Genomic DNA, 20,332 nt, shown 5'->3' with positions numbered 1-20,332 from the left:
GGTCATCTTGCCTCATAGATATTCTGAATATCCGGTATCCGGACGAACGGCTAACTATACCAGCTAGTGTTGCCAACTTTTTTCGTCAAAAAGAAAGTATGAAATTGTTTAAATAGGAAAAAAAGTATTTGAAAGAAAAAAAAAGTATTTTTCAAATTTATGTTTTTATTGTACTAAACACATATTTTTGTGTGCTTTTAGCACGCGCTAAGATTTTTTTGTTACGTTTTAATATTTTTATGTACGATCTATTTTACCTAATAGTATCGATAATTAGTTCAGTACTTATCCAATTATGAGGTATAAATATAATACATAATATTCACTCTAAATGATTTGTTTTACATATCGTAGTAAATATTTGAAATAAAGTATTTTCGCACTCTTTATTTTTATACAAAAGTATAAAGTATATCTATCAAAAATAAAGTAGGATACGTTATTATAAAGTAAGTTGGCAACCCTAGTTCCACTTCTAATCTTTACTTTCTTTCGCTGTAGCCTGTAGCTGCGTAGCACTTACCAGTATCCTTATGTATAAATCAAGGATTACGATGCATCTACCGTAATTCCGTGTACGAAGAGATTGCTTTTTATTGTTCTGAAGAACAGACACTGGCATATTATAATAATCTTACTACTACTACTAACCGTACCTATACTAACCGTTTCTTTCAAGGGTTTTAGATCTACTGCTCAATGTTTGCTTCTAGGATAAAAAGTAGATTGTGTTAGATTATTCCAGGATTAGATCTATATTCAAATATTTTTTTTTATAATATAGATGTAATCTATACAAAAATAATATTTTACATAATAATGAAAGTGGAAGGCATGATTCTAAAGTACTCACATAATACCTATTACAACATATTTTAGTTTGTAAGAGACATCCTCTATAATTATAATTTCCTAAAAATATATACATAGGTACATAATATATCAAGGCCACATCAGATAATAACAATAAGTAATATGTTTTTGATTTTAATACACTGTGAAATTGAAATCGATTTATATTACGACAATGAATACATATTCAACGACTACATAGTCGTATTATAATTTTACAAATTTAGTAAATCATTACTGTGTACGAAATTATAAGATTTTTATATTGTTTTATCAATTGTAAATATAGCGTGTTTTGTGACAAATACCAGTTTGAATCTTTGAATATAAACACATTCTTATATTATATTTCTGTCATTTCAGAAAACTGTTTTTTTTATAAGGCAAACATCGATGATGCGCTAGGCTAGTACTCAGACGCTAGTATCACTAGTATTTGTTAACTGGTAACCCTACTACGCGACATCATTCGTAAATGTCAAATTTGTTAATGTCAAAAAGTTTTGTCTATTCCTTTTCCTGTCAAATTTTCTCCTGAGAGGTTGGTTTCGTATTTTATGAAATCCGTAAAAATCTTGAAATATGTTGTGTTATGAATTAAATCCTCTCGTGGTGCAGTATTGTACAGTGTATCCCCGCTATTTATGTGTATATTTCGCAGGACGAGTAAAAGGGCGCCGTGTTAAAATGATAACCTAAGTTTGTAAGATGGCATTTGGAACATAAAGCCGCTCTGTGTTTCAGAAACAAAAATGGGTCGTTACTCTCGGGAACCAGATAATCCAGCCAAGTCATGCAAGGCGCGTGGCTCAAACCTCCGTGTTCACTTCAAGGTATGTTTTTATATTTTATTTATTTACAATTTGTGGTTTCCACATGGACGTTATATTCATTGTAAAACTAAGATGTTCTATACATAAATTGACATGTTTTTTATAATATTTGATTATTACTGAGCGTCCGGTAATGAATTTAGAGTCACCGAAAGCTACTCATGTGTCGATACTTGAATTTTAGGAGTTCGGTTTTTAAACTAACAATGCACCAAACAGTTGACAATATTTTTTTATTTATCTCTGCCAAGATCACATCCATTCTTCCACAAAGTTGTAATAACAATATAACCTCTACAAAATTGCTTTAGCCCACTAATACTTCAGTAATAACCTTTATGCAATAATAAAACGAATCTTTTCAGAACACATACGAAACAGCGATGGCCATCAGGAAACTGCCTCTACGTCGCGCTGTACGTTACTTAAAAAATGTCACTGAGAAGAAAGAGTGCATCCCATTCCGCCGTTTCAACGGAGGTGTCGGCCGATGCGCGCAGGCCAAGCAGTTTGGCACCACACAGGGTCGCTGGCCCAAGAAGTCTGCAGAATTCCTGCTGCAACTGCTCAGAAACGCTGAATCTAACGCTGACTACAAAGGTCTTGATGTAGACAGGCTCGTCATTGATCACATTCAGGTGTGTATTGATTTTATCAATTTATAAAACAAGACTCCAGTCTATTATTATAGTGCAGGGATGGCAAACCATTGGCATGCATGCCAATAATGGCACAGGGCAAAGTAATTCAGCATGTGTATAATATACCATCCAAAAAGGGGCATTCGGTTCTAAATCTAGTTTGAGCTTAGATGGCAAATTACCAATGCATTTTTTTTCTTTTTAAATGGCATGTTAACCTATAAATGTTCGCCACCTTTGCTATAGTGAATAATTGAAAATATTCATTATAAAGTTTCTGAATTTATGGAATTGTTGAGAATAGTACAATACTGTATACTGAGTTTTGATTTGAAATTAATAAAATCATTTAAATGACAAAGGTAGGCAAGTTGAAATTGGTGAGTAAAACATAAAGTATACATCAGCACATTAAGTTTAACTCTTCCCTGAAAAATGTAGTCACTTACTCAGTTTATAGTGTCAGTGATAATAGCAATTCACTATTGCACTACAGATTTATTATAGATTAATGTTGAAGTTATATGTATTTAGAAAAGTTATATAGTAAACTAGTTGTTTGTTTACAAGGGGACTATTGCTGCCTGTCTGATTTGTTGTTTTTATATTGTGAGGTATCTATAATGGATTAATTTAGGTTGATTTATGGATAAATGGAATTTTCATTATGTTTAGGAATATAGTATTGCAAAGTTTCTGGTTAATAGAATAGGTAAAAAGATTGAAATGCAAAAATGTTTATAACAGATTTTAGAGAAAATTTACCCTAATTATAAACCATGTTTACAAGTCACCATGGAAGTCTTGTTAGTGATATTATTATATTTGATAATTTATAACATGTACCTATATTAGCTATTTGTATAATTGGGAAGATATCATTATTAATCAGAATTGCACAACACATTCAATTTTTGTAAAGAATTATTTTAAAATTTCTAGTAATAATAATTTAGATTTCTATGGTTGCCTTTTAGCTTGACAGTGTGTACTAAAATGTACTAACTGTTTTCAAAAGGCAGAAAGCAAAAATAACAACGATATTATTTAAGAGTGTTTTGTTAGAACCTTTTATCTAAGTTGTTATTCACATTTATGCTTTATTTTTTATAATTATTATGTCTCATGTGTTTCACATTAATTTTTATATTTTAATATTTCTTTTTTTTTGTTATATTAGTTTATTTCATGTTTGTTTGATTTCGTTAATCAGAGAACATATAGCTAATTCAGGTTTTGGTCCACCCATGTGCCAAATTTCATTTAAAGGCATTCAAGTGCATGTGTTGTGTTAACTTCCATACACATTAGAATAATATTGGCCAGGAAATTCTAGTTATGATCTATGCTAATTTATACCTCATTTCCTTTAATGTTCAGATCACTCAGAAGTAGTATCTATGTCCTAAATGTTGTATTTAATGCCCTCCCCTGAGCAAAATGGCTTGAGAATTTGTCCATACATTAACAGTCCACGAATTAGGGGCCGGAATATTCAGATTTAGGAATAATTGTTTAAAAAAAAAATGATTTTATGAAAATTCTAGAATCAAAACCTTCTTTATTCATCTGTCTATCTAATAGTGGTCATTGCAAATTAATATGAGGTGTACTTTAGGATAAGCGATGGATAGAGTCATTAATGTTACGGGCATTATCATTAACTACGAAATTAATGAAACAATATCTACATTATAAATAAATATAAATTGTAAAAATATGAAGTTTAATATTTTTTCTGTATTATGTACTATTAATTTGGAATAACTAGCGTCTAGAACTACGGTTAGCGAGCAGTTTTGCTCGGGGCACCGCTTTCAAATTGGCAACTCATTTTCTTTTCATTTCCTGAATACTCACCCTGGTCGGTCTAAATTCGATCAAAATGAATAAATTCTGCAATACGGGCAAATAGCTGATGACGTGATTTGTCAACAGGTGAACCGCGCGCCATGCTTGCGCAGACGCACATACCGCGCGCACGGTCGTATCAACCCGTACATGTCGTCGCCGTGCCACATCGAGGTGTGCCTGTCGGAGCGCGAGGACGCGGTGGCCCGCGCCGCTCCCGCTGACGACGCGCCCGCCAAGAAGAAACTCTCCAAAAAGAAGCTCGCGCGCCAGAAGGAGAAGATGATGAGAGAATAGGCATATAAGGGTTAATAAAGGACTTCTATCAATGTTAGTGTTTTATTTGGAATCTGGATTGCTTTAGTCGCAATATTTATGAAATACTAGCTTTTGCCAGCCGGCGGCTCTGACTGCGTGAAGTTTTTTCGGGATAAAAGTAGCGTACAGCACGAGTGATATAGCTTCCTACTAGTAAAATATCATAATCAATCGGTTTAGAAGTTCCCAAGATTAGCACGATCAAACTCTAGCTTTATATATAATAAAGATGCACAGAATATTTATGTAGTGTACAATTAAAGGCTGTACAAATTTTTAATAGTTATACCTGTTGGGAGTTATATGTAGACGCGGCCTTAGAGAGAGGCGGACCGGACAATCGTCTAGAGCCTTGCGCGCTCCCTTGGAGGACCTTTTTTTACGAACTTTCTGACAAAACAAAACTGGAACTGCTCCGCCCGGGACCTGCGTCGTTTAGGCCCGCCAATTGTTATACGTATATTGTAGGTTATACCTACATTGCATGCATGCATTTGCAATTCAACTAAAGAAAATTCGCGTATAGCATCCAGTTAAGAATATAACAATTACTAGGTGGGAGATTCCTTGTACAAGAATTGTTAGATGCCAATTACTACCCCATCTGTCTGTCGCCAAGCAGTATGTGCATTAGCCTCCGTATAAGCCATTTCCCTTTGAGCGACATTGCAACTAGGAGAATTATAATAAGTATTTTGTTTTGCTAATATGCTAGTCGACAGCAATAGCAACAGGCCAGAACCTAAAATTAATCTAGACAATGGCCTATGTGCAAGTGAATATTAATGTCAGGTTTGCACTGTATTTGTTTTACGCTGTTCATGTAAGGGGCATTTTATTTTAAAATACATGATAAAATTTTTTAGGTCTATTGCCATAAAATAATTGGCTTAGTTATTTACCTTTGTGGATTTTCGATGCTTGTTCGTGGTATCATCCACTTGTCATTAGAAAGAATAAAAAATTAAGAAATAAAACCAAGTGTAAAATTAAACGTAGATATTTATTATTACGAAGAAAAATAATGGCCTAGCCAAGGTTGGTTACATATAAAAGTTACTTTCTATATCCTATTCTTAAAATAATAAAAAATGTCAAGAGTCTTCATAACCATGCAGCCACAGCATATTACTGAAACGAAGATAATTTCACAATATTAATATAACAAAAATAACGCACAGCCATGTGCCCACCTCCAAACAATATATACCAATACCACTGTATTACTATAAAACAATCCCAAAACCTGTAATCCACAGTCTCACTTTGAAAGCCAAATAACTCGTTTATAACACCTCAAGGTGCAGTTACAATCATTTTATAACTACGGCAATAAAATCAAAACTTCTGGAGTTCGTTGCCAAAAAAATCGGACACATTGAAATGCCTTGTGTTGGTACTCGATGTCTAGCCACATGCGACTGGTGACCCTGGTCAGACTATATAGCTTGACCAGGAAAATAGAAAACCGGCTTCGGGGCCACCACTTTTCCATTTTAAAGTTCACGTCGTCAGTACAATAAATTAGTTCCATAGGTATTGTAGCACATGGCAAAGTTTTTCATTTCCTTTCCATAATAGGAAATAATTAAACTAAATTCAAATCTGCACAGATTAGTCACTGTGCCGTTCAACAGCTAATGAAAGAAAATTATACGTTAAATCAAAAACGTGTTGAATACTTTGTCGAGGTGGATGCGCTCACTTCTAGGTCAATAGTTAATATGCAAAAATAAACCTTGATCCTTTACCCCCTCAGGCCATTTTTGTGCAAAAAGTTTCAACACCGAATACACGGCCATATACGGTATGACATTTGTCGCCGCCCTAGGCACACAGTTAAGTTTGTGTACCAATAGATGTCAATTTACATTGAGGCTTATAGGGCTCGCGAACATTTGCTGGCCTCGGCTCCTCCCATTCTATCCTAAACCTCTAAGGTTTCCTATACTTCCCCCACACTTTCCAGCTATCTTCCCAACTTTCGTGCAGTCGCCTTGGGATTTCAGTATCCCTTCGCTGGTCTCCCACGGGGGGAATGTGGGTTCCAATAGCAAAAAATACCTTTGTCCTTGTAAGACATATATTTGTTCCGATTTGTCTGAAAATCTACATGACGAGTGTCTCAATCTTGCATGCCTTGAACCCAAATTATTATTCCCAACCCATGTCTGTTTATAACATACGTCTCTATTGACATGAGATTTACTCATTGTCAAGGACAAGGGCGTAACTACGGCTGTATCAGTCGTATCAGTGATACGGGGCCCCCGAGCTTTGGGGCCCCCCTTGGCTCATACCTATATTTAACTAAGCAGGCGCCTAAAAATTCGCACTGCCAAGTACTGGTTTTGAGATATTCAGAGAAGACTCAAACGTGAGCCTTATTCGTCAAAAGGGCCAGTTTTTAAAATCCAAACTCATTAAAACAATTAAAATATATATGCATAATTATTATTATAATATTCAAATTATTAAATAATTAAATGTTGAATAAAAAATGAAAGCTAAAACATTTGAAACCAATAAACAAAATTGGTAAACCAACCATCAGCCGAAATAGCTCAGTTGGGAGAGCGTTAGACTGAAGATCTAAAGGTCCCCGGTTCAATCCCGGGTTTCGGCAGACAATTAGCTTTTTGCATTTTTATTTTTCAATTTTTTATTCGAGCAAATATTGTCATTTAGTATTTTCTAAATGCCAATTTCTTGTCTCCGGATCAAATTTAAAGCTTCGAAAATTGTGTCAAATTTCCACATTAAATTTTACATCAAAACAAAAACGATCACGAACAGAATAAAACAATGGTATTTCACCCAAGGACATTAATAATTGCAGTGTTTTCTTTTATCTCATACAAGCAGTGATAGCCTAGTTGGAAGTGGACCGGATATATATCTCACTGTGTCTACACTTCGTTTCTCACAATGTGGATAGGGCCAGGGTCACTGCGCAGGTTCTGGGCGGTTACGGTTGTCGCTGGAAGAACCTGCAGCATTTCCTAACTCGCTGAAGGCCATCGCTGGATTTTTGTTGGCATATCGTGCATGTTGCATTGTTAGTCAGCCCAACTATCGCCCTTAGTTTTCCCGTCCCCCCGGTCGATCAACGCTAGGTTTCAGGACCGTTGACTTAAACATAATCGTCTGGTCATCTTTAAAGCCACCTCTCGGCCAAAACCTACATTAAACTAAGCGGGCGTCCAAAAGTTCGAACTGCCCTAAAGAGTCAACAAATTCTGATATAAGGCCCTTTTATGGCAAGCCTCTAAAGATATAGCAATTTCCCTTCGAAGACAACGTCAAATGTCTTAACTATGAAAGCTTATAACCAAGAATGTTCTTCACCCATATGTCATTGTCATACACATCGAGGACTACGTGTGATGACAAATCTATTACCATTTCGTTTATTAGTCCTACCAGTCTAGTGTCTAGGCAACAGACACGCAACGAAGCGTCCAAACCATTGTCTATACCGTCCTTTCTTTATCCAGTTGGAATACTAGGTATTCGTTTTTACTTTGTGTTAATTATAATACAAAGAATGCATGCCGTGAACAGCGAAATAGAAAGCAAAGACAAATAGAAAATGGAACCTATTTTCCGCAGTTTCAAAACAGCAAAACGATGAAACACAAGGAAATAGTTTTCAATATCAAATCACAAATCAGTCATAATTTGCAGTTCAATCGCTGTCGATATCTGATTAATATCGATAATTTTAATACACGTGCTTATATGCTTACCACATTATCCTAATACCGTTAGAAGTATCGCACGTCGATCACTTGTCCATCCACTTTGGACTTGTTGAACAATTCTGTGCTGCGCTAAGAAAAGTAATTCGACAAAAAAAAATATATATAAATCAGTGGAGTGGCGTAGGTTTTTGCTGTGCGGGACGGAATCAAAGACCGCTCCGAGCGCCGTAGAGCAAATACAATTTAAATACAACAAAAGGGCTGCGCAACCAACCACTTTCCCCTTTACTGAGAACATACATTTTATATATATGACAAAATATAAAATAACATTTCAAGATTTTTATTTTAGAAATTTTACCACCCCAACCTACGCCATTGCTATGCATATAATAAAATTAATATTTTTGAATTGATTTTGAATTATCACCATTCTGTTTTAATTGTACACTGAGCTGGTAACCCCTTCTACCACACGTATCGGAACAAATCCAATATAATACAACATATTTTAGAGCGTGTAAACATAAAATAAAAGTTATGTTGACATAACTGAAGCCATTTATAAAAAAGAAGATAAGAACTATAAACGAACTAGTTAGTCGAAACAAGTTTTTAATATGCGAAGACTGAACAGTAAAACCGAAATTACTAATGTATCTACTATAACTATCGCTTAACATCAGGCGAAACGCAAGCTCGTTTCGTCATTCAAAGCAATCAAAATAAAAACAGGAGAATTTAAAAACTATTTTTAAAAGGATACTGATACAACGCTCCGCGTCTCTGCTGTGTGTGAACCGCACGATGGCGCGCCCCTGGCCAGTAATCTCGGAGAACTTCACGTCGCCAACCTCCTGCATCTTGTTCCTGAGCGCCTGTAGAGTCACGCTATGCGGCAGCTGTGGATAAAATTATAAAAAAAATAAAAATAAAACTTCTTAAAGTTTTGCTTGACTTGGGAATCGAAACCAAACCCTCCGATAAAGAGTCGATGTCCATGGAGGCGTCTGTCAATTCAGTATTCTATCCTAATAGGTTGATTAGACTAATTTCATTTTAGCAACAACAATAACTTAAAAATATTATAATCCATCGTTGGTAGCTTTGAAGAGTCGGCAAAATTTTAAGTACTGAAGCCGCAGTTCCATGACCTTGGATCTGATGGTATCTGCTGAAAGGTTTAGTCAGAAATCCAATGAGTTTTTTTTTCATAATTCAACTAATAGAGGAGTGCTCATCAATGCATCTGGAGTACAAGTCACTAACCGTTGTGGTAGTAGCTGTCCATAACTTATTTCCTTTAAATAATAGGAACAACTCCTACCCCACTCTCCCCGTTTGACCTCGATTTTAATTACAACTCTGTTGTGGTAATCAAGAACTATGAGGTATATTTGACCTCACAACACCTCACTACACCCCCTATCCCCTCCTGGAGCAATTCTTGTGCGCTCGGTCTCCCCACCGAATGCACTCCTATGCACGAAGTGACATTAGTCGTGGCCCTAGGCACACAGTTGGGTGTGTATATCTCATGGTTGCCAATTCACGTTGAGGCCTATCCTTATAGGCTCACTAACAGTTTCTAGCTTTTTACCCACTCCTGCCATCCTATAAGGTTTCTTTCCTTCCCCCACACTTCCTTCCCAGCTATCCATTCTCAACTTTCTTTAAATACATACAAAAATCTGCAGCACACAAAAATATGTTTCGACGTAGGAATCACCCACGTCCCATTTCAAACCATTTATTGCTCATTGCGTCATAGATACTCCCTAGATATAACGAGAATCAAAGACAGCTCTTTAATTATACATAAAAATTCTCTACCATTAAAGGTTAAAGGTTAAGGTTAAGGTATTAAAGGTTATGCCTTTAATACCATACAATGTATTTTGGCTATTTGTTCCTCAAGGCGGCAGTAAAAGTAAGGTTATATATTATCTCTATATTAAAACAGCCATTTTGAAGATTCTATGACAAACTGACATGAGAGTTTATATGTCAACCATTCAACGACACTAGTCGATTGAGTGAACCTAAGAAATATCAGAAATTAATAAAATCATACAAAATCCATATCATCCCATTTGAGCCACGACAACCAATTAATTATAGGGTCCTTGCATCCCAGTTGTAACAGACATATCGTAAGCGTCACGTATTCTGTACCTTAGCACGAATTATAACGAATTGCGTGATGCACACGTGTCCAGTAAGTTGACGTATCAAGTATTTCTCTGCAGTTGTTTGACAGTACAATTATGTCATAGTATAAATTCGCACTGCTGATTCCCACACATATACACATGCCCGATGTTCATAATTTCGTATTTTAGTGGCAAATACGTCGGGGCACGGTTTGAATTTCCATACACAAATTTACATAAACAAAACCAAAGTTACATATCGCTGGCTCACTATTACGATGTTATATTTTTTTCCACAAATCGAATTATATATATTACCCGATTCAATGTCCCTTTCAGTAAAAAATATCTCAATAATCCTGAAAGAAGGTGAAACCTCGAATTGTGGTCTTTTCTAATTATTACCAAGAATTTTTTTTTAAATCTCATTTGCCCAACATACACAAACATTAACAGACATTAAAATAAAACTATTTTGTGGATTTTAGGTATATTATAATTTTTACCCGACGTTTCGAAGACTTTTCAGCCTTTGTAGTTACGGTGCGTACTTTACCATGAAGGCTGAGTCTTCGAAACATCGGCAGATAATTATAATATAAAAAAGCGATAAAATCCATAAAATAGTTTTATTTTAATGTCTAACATTCGCGTAAACATAAGAAATCGTAATTAACACAGAACCTTGTAATCCTGAGCCAGCGATATTCTATAACGCCCAAATTCATGCTATCTACTCGTATTCAGAACGCTGGACGAGTGTGACAGCCACATACATTAATATATTGGTAGACTTAGCATCGTTACAGAATATATTCTCGAACTTATCATTCCGACAGTTTGCGTATATAACAATTAAACCATAACTGATGTAATTCTCTTCCTTCCCCAAAAGGGCTTAATATCAAAACACTCACATTTTTAAATATCAACATATCCGAATTTTCCCTACTGGATTCGTCGTGGTCTCGCGATGTTTTACGGCTGTCTCTATCCTCTGTAATAAATACAATGTCATAAACATGGTAGGTATGTTTTATTATGTGTAAGCGGGCAAACGATTCATATGTGCTTTTCTCCGTATAGCACAATCCACCGATAACAATTTCAAGATCTCAAGGTTCGAAGTCCTTGGACATAACTATTTGTACAATAAGGTGATCACAGTCATTGGATGTAGGCAATAAACCTACTTGACTCACAATTTAATTTAATTTTCATCTCTAAGTGAATGTAACAGTTTTTTATGGATTACGTAACCTGAAATAAATGATATTATAAGTATACTCACCACATCGGTCGGAACTAGAAAAGCTTCTATTACCATAATCAGAATTTCGATAATTTCCATAACTCTTTCTGATTTTGGATGCGGAGTAGTCAGACTCGTTTTTATCATTTTCTTTTGGCCGAGGTTGCCATTCAGAGTTACCGTTGCCACCGTGATCAGAGCTTTGTCCCATCGGTTCAGAATTCATTTTGTTTTGAAGCAGCATGCTGACTGCTTGCTGGAGGTTGGTAGAGTTTTGTAACATTTGCAAGTTTTGAAAGCCCGGTAAATTGAATGGATTTATTGTGGATTGTTGTCCGAATGGGTTCATGTTTTGATTTGTTGCTTGAATAGGCATTGGTACTGGGGGCACAGGCATTTGAGGAACCATAGGTGTAGGGAGACCTATTGAGCTATTAGCCATTTGATTAAACATAGTTTTATCTGGTTGAATAAAGGGACTGATATTGAACATATTCGAGTTAGACGTGCCAAAATCTTTTTTATCATTATCAAGCATCAACTTCTGTTTTATTGGTTGCAGTTCTATGTAATTCCTTATTCCTCGCAAGGGTTCACCGTTTGGCCCCAATCCAGTTCCCATACCTGATAATCCCTCAGGCAAGTCATAAGTAGGTTTACTGTCCATTCGAACTGCCATTGGCCATGAATACAGTTTTTGTTTGTTGAACATTGATATTGCCTGGAATTTACAAAATATTACTGGCAAATAACACAGGAGTCTTATACACTGTCTTTACTTTTTGTCTATAGAGATAATTATAATTGCATTATTTATTTATATATTTCACACAATTGTAGAATAAAAAGGCATAACTTTTCAGTCAAGAGTGTGTTGTTGTGATTAAAACTATAGTAAATAAAAACCTTACGCAATACCAGGGATGTTATGGATATGAAATTTCGGATATGGATACGGATATGGATATAGGAATAAAATTATATCGGTTTCGGATACGGTTACGGATATGTAATTATTTCGGATTATCGGTAGTTTCGGTTACGGATATTAGATTAAAGTAAAATTAAAATATGTAATACAGTAGGGCGACGATTACTAACTATCGTTCGTCGTCATCGTCGATTATTGAGTATCGATGAACTAATTGGGGGACATGGGTGTTAGGAAAACCTCTGCGTTTTAATTTGAGATGAAGTTTCAGTGAAGTAGCACCACCTCCTCTCCGTGAAAAGTTTTTATCACACTGTTTACATTTTGCAAGATCAATTTAGTATGTAACACAACACTTTTCCTTCAGTTTACTAAATGAAGTACCTACCTACTCCTAAATAAAAACAAATATACTATTTATGAATAAGGTTAAGTATGTTATGATTAAAAATAACAAACATACTATATAAAATTCACTTAGCACATGAGCGGTGAAACAAAAATCTGTAGTAATATTATCCGTAACTTATCCGAAACTTTTTTACAGGATACGGTTACGGATATAATTTTTATTTCGGATATCCGATAGTTTCGGTTACGGTTGCGGAGCTCCATAACATCCCTGCTCAATATTATAAACACGAAAGCTTATGATGTTAGTTAGACATAAATACTTTTTTTTTAACTCATTGACAATTTCTATCCCAGAAAAGTACACAATTGGAGTTAAAATGTCAAAAGACCTTTTAAGCAGCCAGAGTCGCAAAGATGTGTTAAAGAGCAAAAAAAAACATTTCATACAAAAATGTTTGTATGTCCACTCTTTTTCTTATACTTGATAGACAATCTTTGACTGGTTATTTCATTGAATATTAAAAGTATATATTTTATTTTAAATATATTAATTATATATTATTACATTTAATAATGATTTCTTATGTTTTTGCGAATGTAAGACATAAAAATTTAACAATATTTTCGGATTTTATCGCGGTTTTTATATTTGAATTTTCTCCTGACATTTTCTTTTGTTATACTTTCAAGTAAAAAACAGTCATACCTGTACAGCCTCAACCGGATGATCGTACTGAACCTTGGCATAGCATTTTGGTGGATCATGATTTTCCTGCTTATATAATGTGGCATGAACAATCTGACCCGCAAAACCAAATACTTCACGTATCTTCTCTACAGTCACTTTGGAATTTAACTGAAATATAAAATAAATTCATATGATAAATAAAATCAATATTTTATTAAGCTGTTATACCAATTATATCGGAAATAGGCGAGTGACATGAAGGCTGGATATCATTCTTCTATCTTAAAACGCCGTGATTAATACACTGTACCTGTTAATAATCTCGAGAGCTGCAATTAACACTACACTTAAAAATGTCAACTTTACAGCAGATATGTTTAAAGTGAAAAATAAGAAACATTTTGTAATACTAGAGCTTTCTCATTGAGCGTATTCAAGAATTCATTTTATAGAAAAAAAAAACAAAACGAGATTTTGTAAGCTTATAATAGATAAAGAAATAATACTTTTCCATTGTAATGGAAATTAGCCAAAAATCTATTTAGTGTAGTGTTAATTGCTGGTATCAATCTTACAACGGTAAACAAATAGTGTTGCATCAATTTTGCCAAAATTATGGCAGCCTGCATTACCATATTGCAGACCGTTCAAATTTATGTATATTTTACTTGTAGTATTGTCAAGATAAGAGATGATAATCACTTGCAACTAGATTTAAAATATATTTTGTTAATGAGTTTTGAGTAATCTTATACAGGTTAGCCTAGTGACGGTCCTAACTTTTGTAACAATAATTTTGGCATATACTTACATTGTGTATAAAAAGTTTAGAACCAATTGGTAATTGAATGTTTAAATTATTCAAAAACTGCACGCTCAATCCATATGTTTCAAAGTTAGCAGAATTACTGGAGTTATCAGTGTCATGAGAAATTTTCTGCTTCTTCACCAGTGGGTGTGCTGGATTATGTTTTGGTCTGATGAATAGTTTAATTGGTTATTTATCAGTAATTATAATCTAAGTCATAATCTTATACCTATGTATACTGCGGCTAAGTTCCAAGGAAAAATAAAGTATAACAAAACTACATACTGAAATAATTACCACATTTAAAGCCACGGTATTATTTAACTTTGATGATAAGCTCGTTCCAAGTCTAATGTCATTAAATATAACAATCAAAACAAAGCAACACCACTTGGCTTACTAAGACATTTTAATTTTGATGTGACATATGTTTTTGCCTTTCTTATTGCAAAAAAATACACTTTCATTGGAGTGCTCTATCCCCAGTATTTAAAGGGCTGATACAAGAATATCAAACCCATTATTTAATTTTTTTTCTGTTCTGAGCAACTGCATAATGGCTCTGAAAATTTACTAATAAATGGCTAATCACAAATCTTTACTAATATTTTAAAGTTGAAGATGTGTGTTTGAACAGGCTAATCTCAGGACTACTAAACCAATTTGAAAAAAATCTAATAGGAAGCCACATTTTCAAAAGTGCTATAGGGTAATTATTATCCTGGGAAAATATTTATCTTGTAATAACTTTTTGAAATGGGCGAAGTTCCAGGCATAATGTTTAATAACAACTCAAAGTGCCATACAATAGATTTTATCATACCTTTTCAAAAAAGGTTTTCTAAATTTTTCCTTTTTTTCATATAGATTATCTGAAAAAAATAAACATTATAGTAGGTACTATACTATAAGTTACACAATATAAAATAAAATGATGGGTCTTTAATTAAAATAAAAAAAAATTAACAGAAGGTTACTAGATGCATGAGCTTACTTATTAACGATTATTATTAAATATATCATAAAAAATATCTTAATTATCCTTTAAATATCGTAAAAGGGAGAAAATGATTCTTAATGTAGTGTTTTTTGTGTATTCACTTTTGAATTAAACAGGTTTCGTGGTAAACAGTACATTGATAATAAAACGCTAAAAAGTGAATGTAGCTATTTTAAAATTAGGCAAAATAACATACCATAGTCATAATTGACTTTTATGTTTCTTCTATGACTAATGCCAGTCCATTCTGCAAATGCCTGACCGCAATAATAAGCATTAGTGAACTTAACCAAGAAGCACCCCTGATTAACAGAATTAGAATCTTTCAGATTCTCTTTAGGATTTGGTTTAACATAAGTTACAAATGTTATGTTATCCAAAATTTCCTGAAAATGATTTAAGGCACGCAATTAATTATTGCAAATAATAAATTAATAGTTTAAAGTAAATAATAAATTAATTTCAAATTATTGAACTTTTACTTACCAAAATATTTTTTTCTTTGTATTTGTTTATTTTAATTATGTCACATATAAAAATCATAAGTACTTATGGCTTTCTTATTAAAAAACATCAGCACAGAATTTTAGAATAAATACATACTATACTCATTGGTTACATAGTTTTGACCGAACAAACAATTTTAATATTATTGTATACTTACGCCAGCCTTTGTAATCTCTCGAATAAATGTACTTATTTTCTCTACACTCCAGTAGACAGGTATATTCTCTACTTTAAGGACGTCACAATAGTTATTCTCTGGATCGGTATTGTCCTCGATAGGGGATCTCTCGAAAGCCATTTCATCCTCGTGTTTTGAAGGTTCGTCTGCTGGCGATGGGCTTCGGGAATCTAGAGATAAGGTTGATTATTAAAAATACTTTAAAATACAGATCTCAGGTAAAATGTCATCTACTTCATAACTTACTATTCATTGTGATCAATTCACTCGATTTACAGAATTAGAAAAATAATTTCACGCAAGCCTAATTAAACTCAATGTAACACACGATTCACAACTGTTATTAAAATTATTACAGTTGTAAACAACTTGTGTTATTAGATAAGCTTTTGAAATTAATCAGTCCAATTTGTGGTGAATATCGTCAATATATTAATTTTTTCTATTGGTAGCCAGATTTTACAAATTCAATTAAATTTTTAGATTTTGGCTCAAATTTGCTTTGTTTGCGGGCTAAACCAGTGTTCAGAGACCACTAAACCCAATGACTAAACCAGAGCCAATAATTTCCATATATATTATAATTCTCTTTGGCCAATAAACTAGACCAGCGTTGACAGTTGACAGCTTTGAGCGTTTGTTTTATTTTATATATCGTTTGGCGTTTCAGCTAAGGTTACAAGAACATGCTGCCAAGTCATGAACAGATGAAATACAGAATCAGAAAATTTTGGGAGTATTTTTATTTTTTTCCAAATATTACACCTAAACCTATTAGTAATACATGGGGCCGAATTAGCCTTAATATTTAAGCGTTTTCTCAAACATATACAATGGTTCTGATGTTTTTCTTTTTCTGCGATCAGAATCAAATCTTCACTTGGGGCTTTCTAAAATTCGGGGGTTTGGAAAGCTATGGCATTAGGCATATGAGGCAAAGTAATGCAATGGTTGGGGCAATTGGGGGTGGAAATAAGGGGGTGGATTATTAGCTCAGTGAACAATCACTGCAGTAAAATAATTTTTATTATTTGCCTAAACAATTTTAATGACTGAATGCATCCTTTTTCTTGGACTGGGTGGTTTGGGTCGCATTGCAAAAATCCGCTTCCCTCATACCTATTCCCTATTAAAAGTGTGTCCAGTTTCTAGTTTAGACGGATCGCAGTGGGACGTAGCGGGACGTCTCGGGAGCGAGTCTGTGTGACTGGCCCAAAGAGAATTATAATATATATGGAAATAAGTAATTATAATATATACTGGCCTGTTCGCCCAACTCCAGTATTGTCGTGTTTTAAAATGTCATGTCACTGGTGGTAGGCATAAATTAATACCAGATACCATATATATTATAATTCTCTTTGCCAGATACCTACAGACTTTACCTACTGGAAAGTGGTAGGTCTCTCATATGTGAGAGTCCTCCCGGGTAGGTACTACCGCAATGCCTATTTCCGCCTGACAGGACTATATAGTCGCTGTTATGTTCCGGTTTGAAGAACATTGTAGCCATTGTAAATACTGGACATAATAAGACTTAACATCTCATGTCTCAGGATGGCGAACGCAGTAGAATACCAAACAATACTTTGTAATTCAATGTGATGGATAGTGTATCTATTATTTATGGGCGGTGGTATCGTGAGCGGCAAGATCATCTCATCATAAAAGCAATAAAAAAATGCGATTATTTTAATTTTTAAATGAGTGACATTCGTATTCTTTATATTAATGCGGATACTAGACATCGAAATAAAACTAGTTTGAGGATTTTATGACTGAGTAAAGAAATAAACAAGGCGTGTGATAACATTCGCGTTAATTATTTCCTATGCACTAATCATTAATAATGTACTTATTTACTTATATTTAAATGCGCTAAAGTTGAATATATAATATTACTAACCTTTCGCAAGCAAACATGATATAAAAGCCTAGAATTAATTTATTCAATCAGATAGTGTCGTCTATTTACGAGTTCTCAGAAAAAAAACGTTTCCTTGTGCGCTTACGTGAAATAAAAATAGATTTTAAAAATGTCATTTTAGCACTTATGCCAGTATGCAAAATATCATCCAAATTTAATTTAAATGTATAATTGCATCTACCAAAAAACTGTAAAAATTTTCGTGTTTCTAATATTAATATTACTTATGTGTAGAGTGGTACGTATATTTAAAGCTTGTAACTAGTACCTACTAGACAAGACCTAGGCCCTACGTTATGTCAGAACTTCATTAATTAAGTAGCTAAGTACTTTAAAAAATATACGAAAAAAATGTTAAATTTAAATTAGGCAACAATATAATATTACTTACAATGTTAAATAAATGTTTTGGATGGTAGTCGTTTCTGATGGCGATCTATTTTTTTGTTAAAATGTTTTTACTAAAGACACAGGCGTCTTGTATTATGATAAACAGAAGGTAGGTACCTATACTCTGAGCGTACCAATATTAAAAATGAGAGATTTCTTATCTCTAGGGGTTTCACAAAAAGTTTATATTTTGTTGATTTTTTTGCATACATCGGTTTACGGATTCCATTGGCATGGGGAGTATTATCAGGGAGTTAAATATATTATTAAATAAGAATTATAGTCTACGATGCATTGGGCCTGCAACTGAAGTAGAGTTAGTAAATTATTAATCAAACACTTTATTTTTATGATACATGATAACAAACAATTAAACAAGCAAATTTTAAAACGAGCCACATTAATATTTAACATGTCTGTCCATCTCTACGTTGGTTTTGGAACGTTAAACGTTCATTTTCGTGATTTAAATAATTTATTTCACTACACACCTCACAAAGACAATTTTGTAAATAATAATTTTCTTCCGCCAATCTCGCAGCGTGGTTACTAGCTTCCAATCTCTTCTTTTTTGATAGCGATATTAAATTTTTTAAATGTTGATTTTCAATTTCTAAATTTTTTATTCTGCACGCGTAAGTATGATGCATTTTAAAATATGTTTTCAAGTTTACGATTTAAATTCCTTAGAACACAAGCTTCTAGTTTGGCTTCATGGAGTTCTTTCTTTAGCATTTCATTTTTTTCTTTGTGTTCGATGGCTCTGGACATTTCTTGGTGTTGTTTATTTGTATCTTCTAGTAGCTGGTTTTTTAGTTTTCGATTTTCTTCAACAACTTTTCTGAGAGTCGTAGCTAAAACACTCGACGAGTTTTTCTTATTAAAATAAATTGATTTTTGTCTTTTCATTATTCATTGTTTTTGCATGATTTTGCCGAAATTAATTTTTCTATATTTATTTATCATTATTGAACGATAGCTTTATTTGTTAAATGTCAAAATGACTTTTCATATTTTTTTATTGTAAAGAAGTTGCGATAAATAGGTATTTATGTTCTTGAAGGTAACATTGTGTATGCTAACTTACCTACAATAATACATGTTTGTACATCAATCAAGTTTGATTAAACTGTTATGAAATACGATATCGTGAGTTCCTAGAATTCCCTCCTACCAGACCCACAGACGTATAAATGTTTTGTCTTGTACGGCACTGGACCATACTTTCTGATGGGCTACTGGTGTTGGGGTCAAGACCGTGGTTATCGGCTGAAAATTATCAGAAGTTGCAGTGTCTCACAAGCCAGCACGCATGTCGCACGCTTGCACGTTGCCGTTGTTATTCGCGTGCGCATTGCTCGCAATCGCCGTTGATGCTGCGCCGGCGCTGCCAAAGCGTTCTGAAACTAGAGGTAGGTTGTTTTTAATTTTTGTGATGGTTGTTATTTCATTTTTCATTAGTTTTTATAATCAGTGAATTTTCCTACCTATGTAATTACGAATTGACGAGAGAACTTTTTAGGTATCTAAAGCGATTATATTTTATGGAACATTTTTTAAAGGACTGCTAAATTAAATTTGTATAATAACTTTTAAACTCTGACAAAGAATATTTATGCCTGAGAACTGTTATTGCATCATGATTATTATGCTCTCGATAGAAAGTATTATATTATTTATTCTTAAAGCTAACCGTTGTCTTTTCAGTAGGTCAATTAAAATAATTATTGGAATGTTGAAGGGTGTTTTTAAAGGTATACTTTCAGTTATATTCAGCCTGTACAGGCTACCGTGTGCCATTTGGTCTTAGGTTCGCATTCGACATTAACGATTTTGTTTTTTTTAACACAACTTGATCGAAACTGCTGTCATGGGTTGACTGGATATCAAAATTACGTAGGTAACCGTTCTTAGTAATCGTAATTATTACCGACCCGCGACCGAA

At 33.9% G+C, this 20,332-nt stretch overlaps 2 protein-coding genes and 1 non-coding gene across 3 annotated transcripts; 2 read left to right on the top strand and 1 right to left on the bottom strand.

Annotated features, from left to right (window-relative positions):
• The first annotated feature begins 1,286 nt into the window (after nt 1-1,286).
• On the top strand, nt 1,287-4,506 carry LOC115444155 (60S ribosomal protein L17). The gene is made up of 4 exons (XM_030169824.2): nt 1,287-1,393; nt 1,597-1,685; nt 2,051-2,323; nt 4,265-4,506. Exons 2-4 carry the CDS (start codon nt 1,605-1,607, stop codon nt 4,472-4,474), a joined length of 564 nt encoding a protein of 187 aa, XP_030025684.1. The 5' UTR covers nt 1,287-1,393; nt 1,597-1,604; the 3' UTR covers nt 4,475-4,506.
• A 973-nt stretch (nt 4,507-5,479) lies between these two features.
• Nucleotides 5,480-16,682, bottom strand: LOC115444145. The gene is made up of 11 exons (XM_030169803.2): nt 16,317-16,682; nt 16,050-16,240; nt 15,582-15,771; nt 15,209-15,257; nt 14,389-14,554; nt 13,596-13,745; nt 11,644-12,325; nt 11,270-11,349; nt 8,966-9,101; nt 8,245-8,318; nt 5,480-5,626 (listed from the first exon to the last, which is right to left on the bottom strand). The coding sequence occupies exons 1-10, from the start codon at nt 16,321-16,323 to the stop codon at nt 8,263-8,265; spliced, it is 1,707 nt and encodes a 568-aa protein (XP_030025663.1). The 5' UTR covers nt 16,324-16,682; the 3' UTR covers nt 5,480-5,626; nt 8,245-8,262.
• On the top strand, nt 7,049-7,121 carry Trnaf-gaa. Its single transcript has one exon. It is a non-coding gene; the product is annotated as a tRNA-Phe (tRNA).
• Nucleotides 16,683-20,332: the final 3,650 nt, after the last annotated feature.

This window comes from Manduca sexta, chromosome 8 (assembly GCF_014839805.1).
Source record: "Manduca sexta isolate Smith_Timp_Sample1 chromosome 8, JHU_Msex_v1.0, whole genome shotgun sequence".
In the NCBI taxonomy this organism is placed as follows: Eukaryota; Metazoa; Arthropoda; class Insecta; order Lepidoptera; family Sphingidae; genus Manduca; species Manduca sexta.
This window is presented reverse-complemented; position numbering and strand designations above follow the sequence as displayed.

Coding starts and splice junctions, on each gene's coding strand:
- LOC115444145 (XM_030169803.2), bottom strand. Junction 15,258..15,581: donor AAAAGTCAATTATGACTATG/GTATGTTATTTT, acceptor TATTTTTTTCAG/ATAATCTATATGAAAAAAAG. Junction 9,102..11,269: donor ATATGTTGATATTTAAAAAT/GTGAGTGTTTTG, acceptor TTTTATCCACAG/CTGCCGCATAGCGTGACTCT.
- LOC115444155 (XM_030169824.2), top strand. CDS start 1,605: ATGGGTCGTTACTCTCGGGAACCAGATAATCCAGCCAAGTCATGCAAG. Junction 1,686..2,050: donor ACCTCCGTGTTCACTTCAAG/GTATGTTTTTAT, acceptor GAATCTTTTCAG/AACACATACGAAACAGCGAT. Junction 2,324..4,264: donor TCGTCATTGATCACATTCAG/GTGTGTATTGAT, acceptor ATTTGTCAACAG/GTGAACCGCGCGCCATGCTT.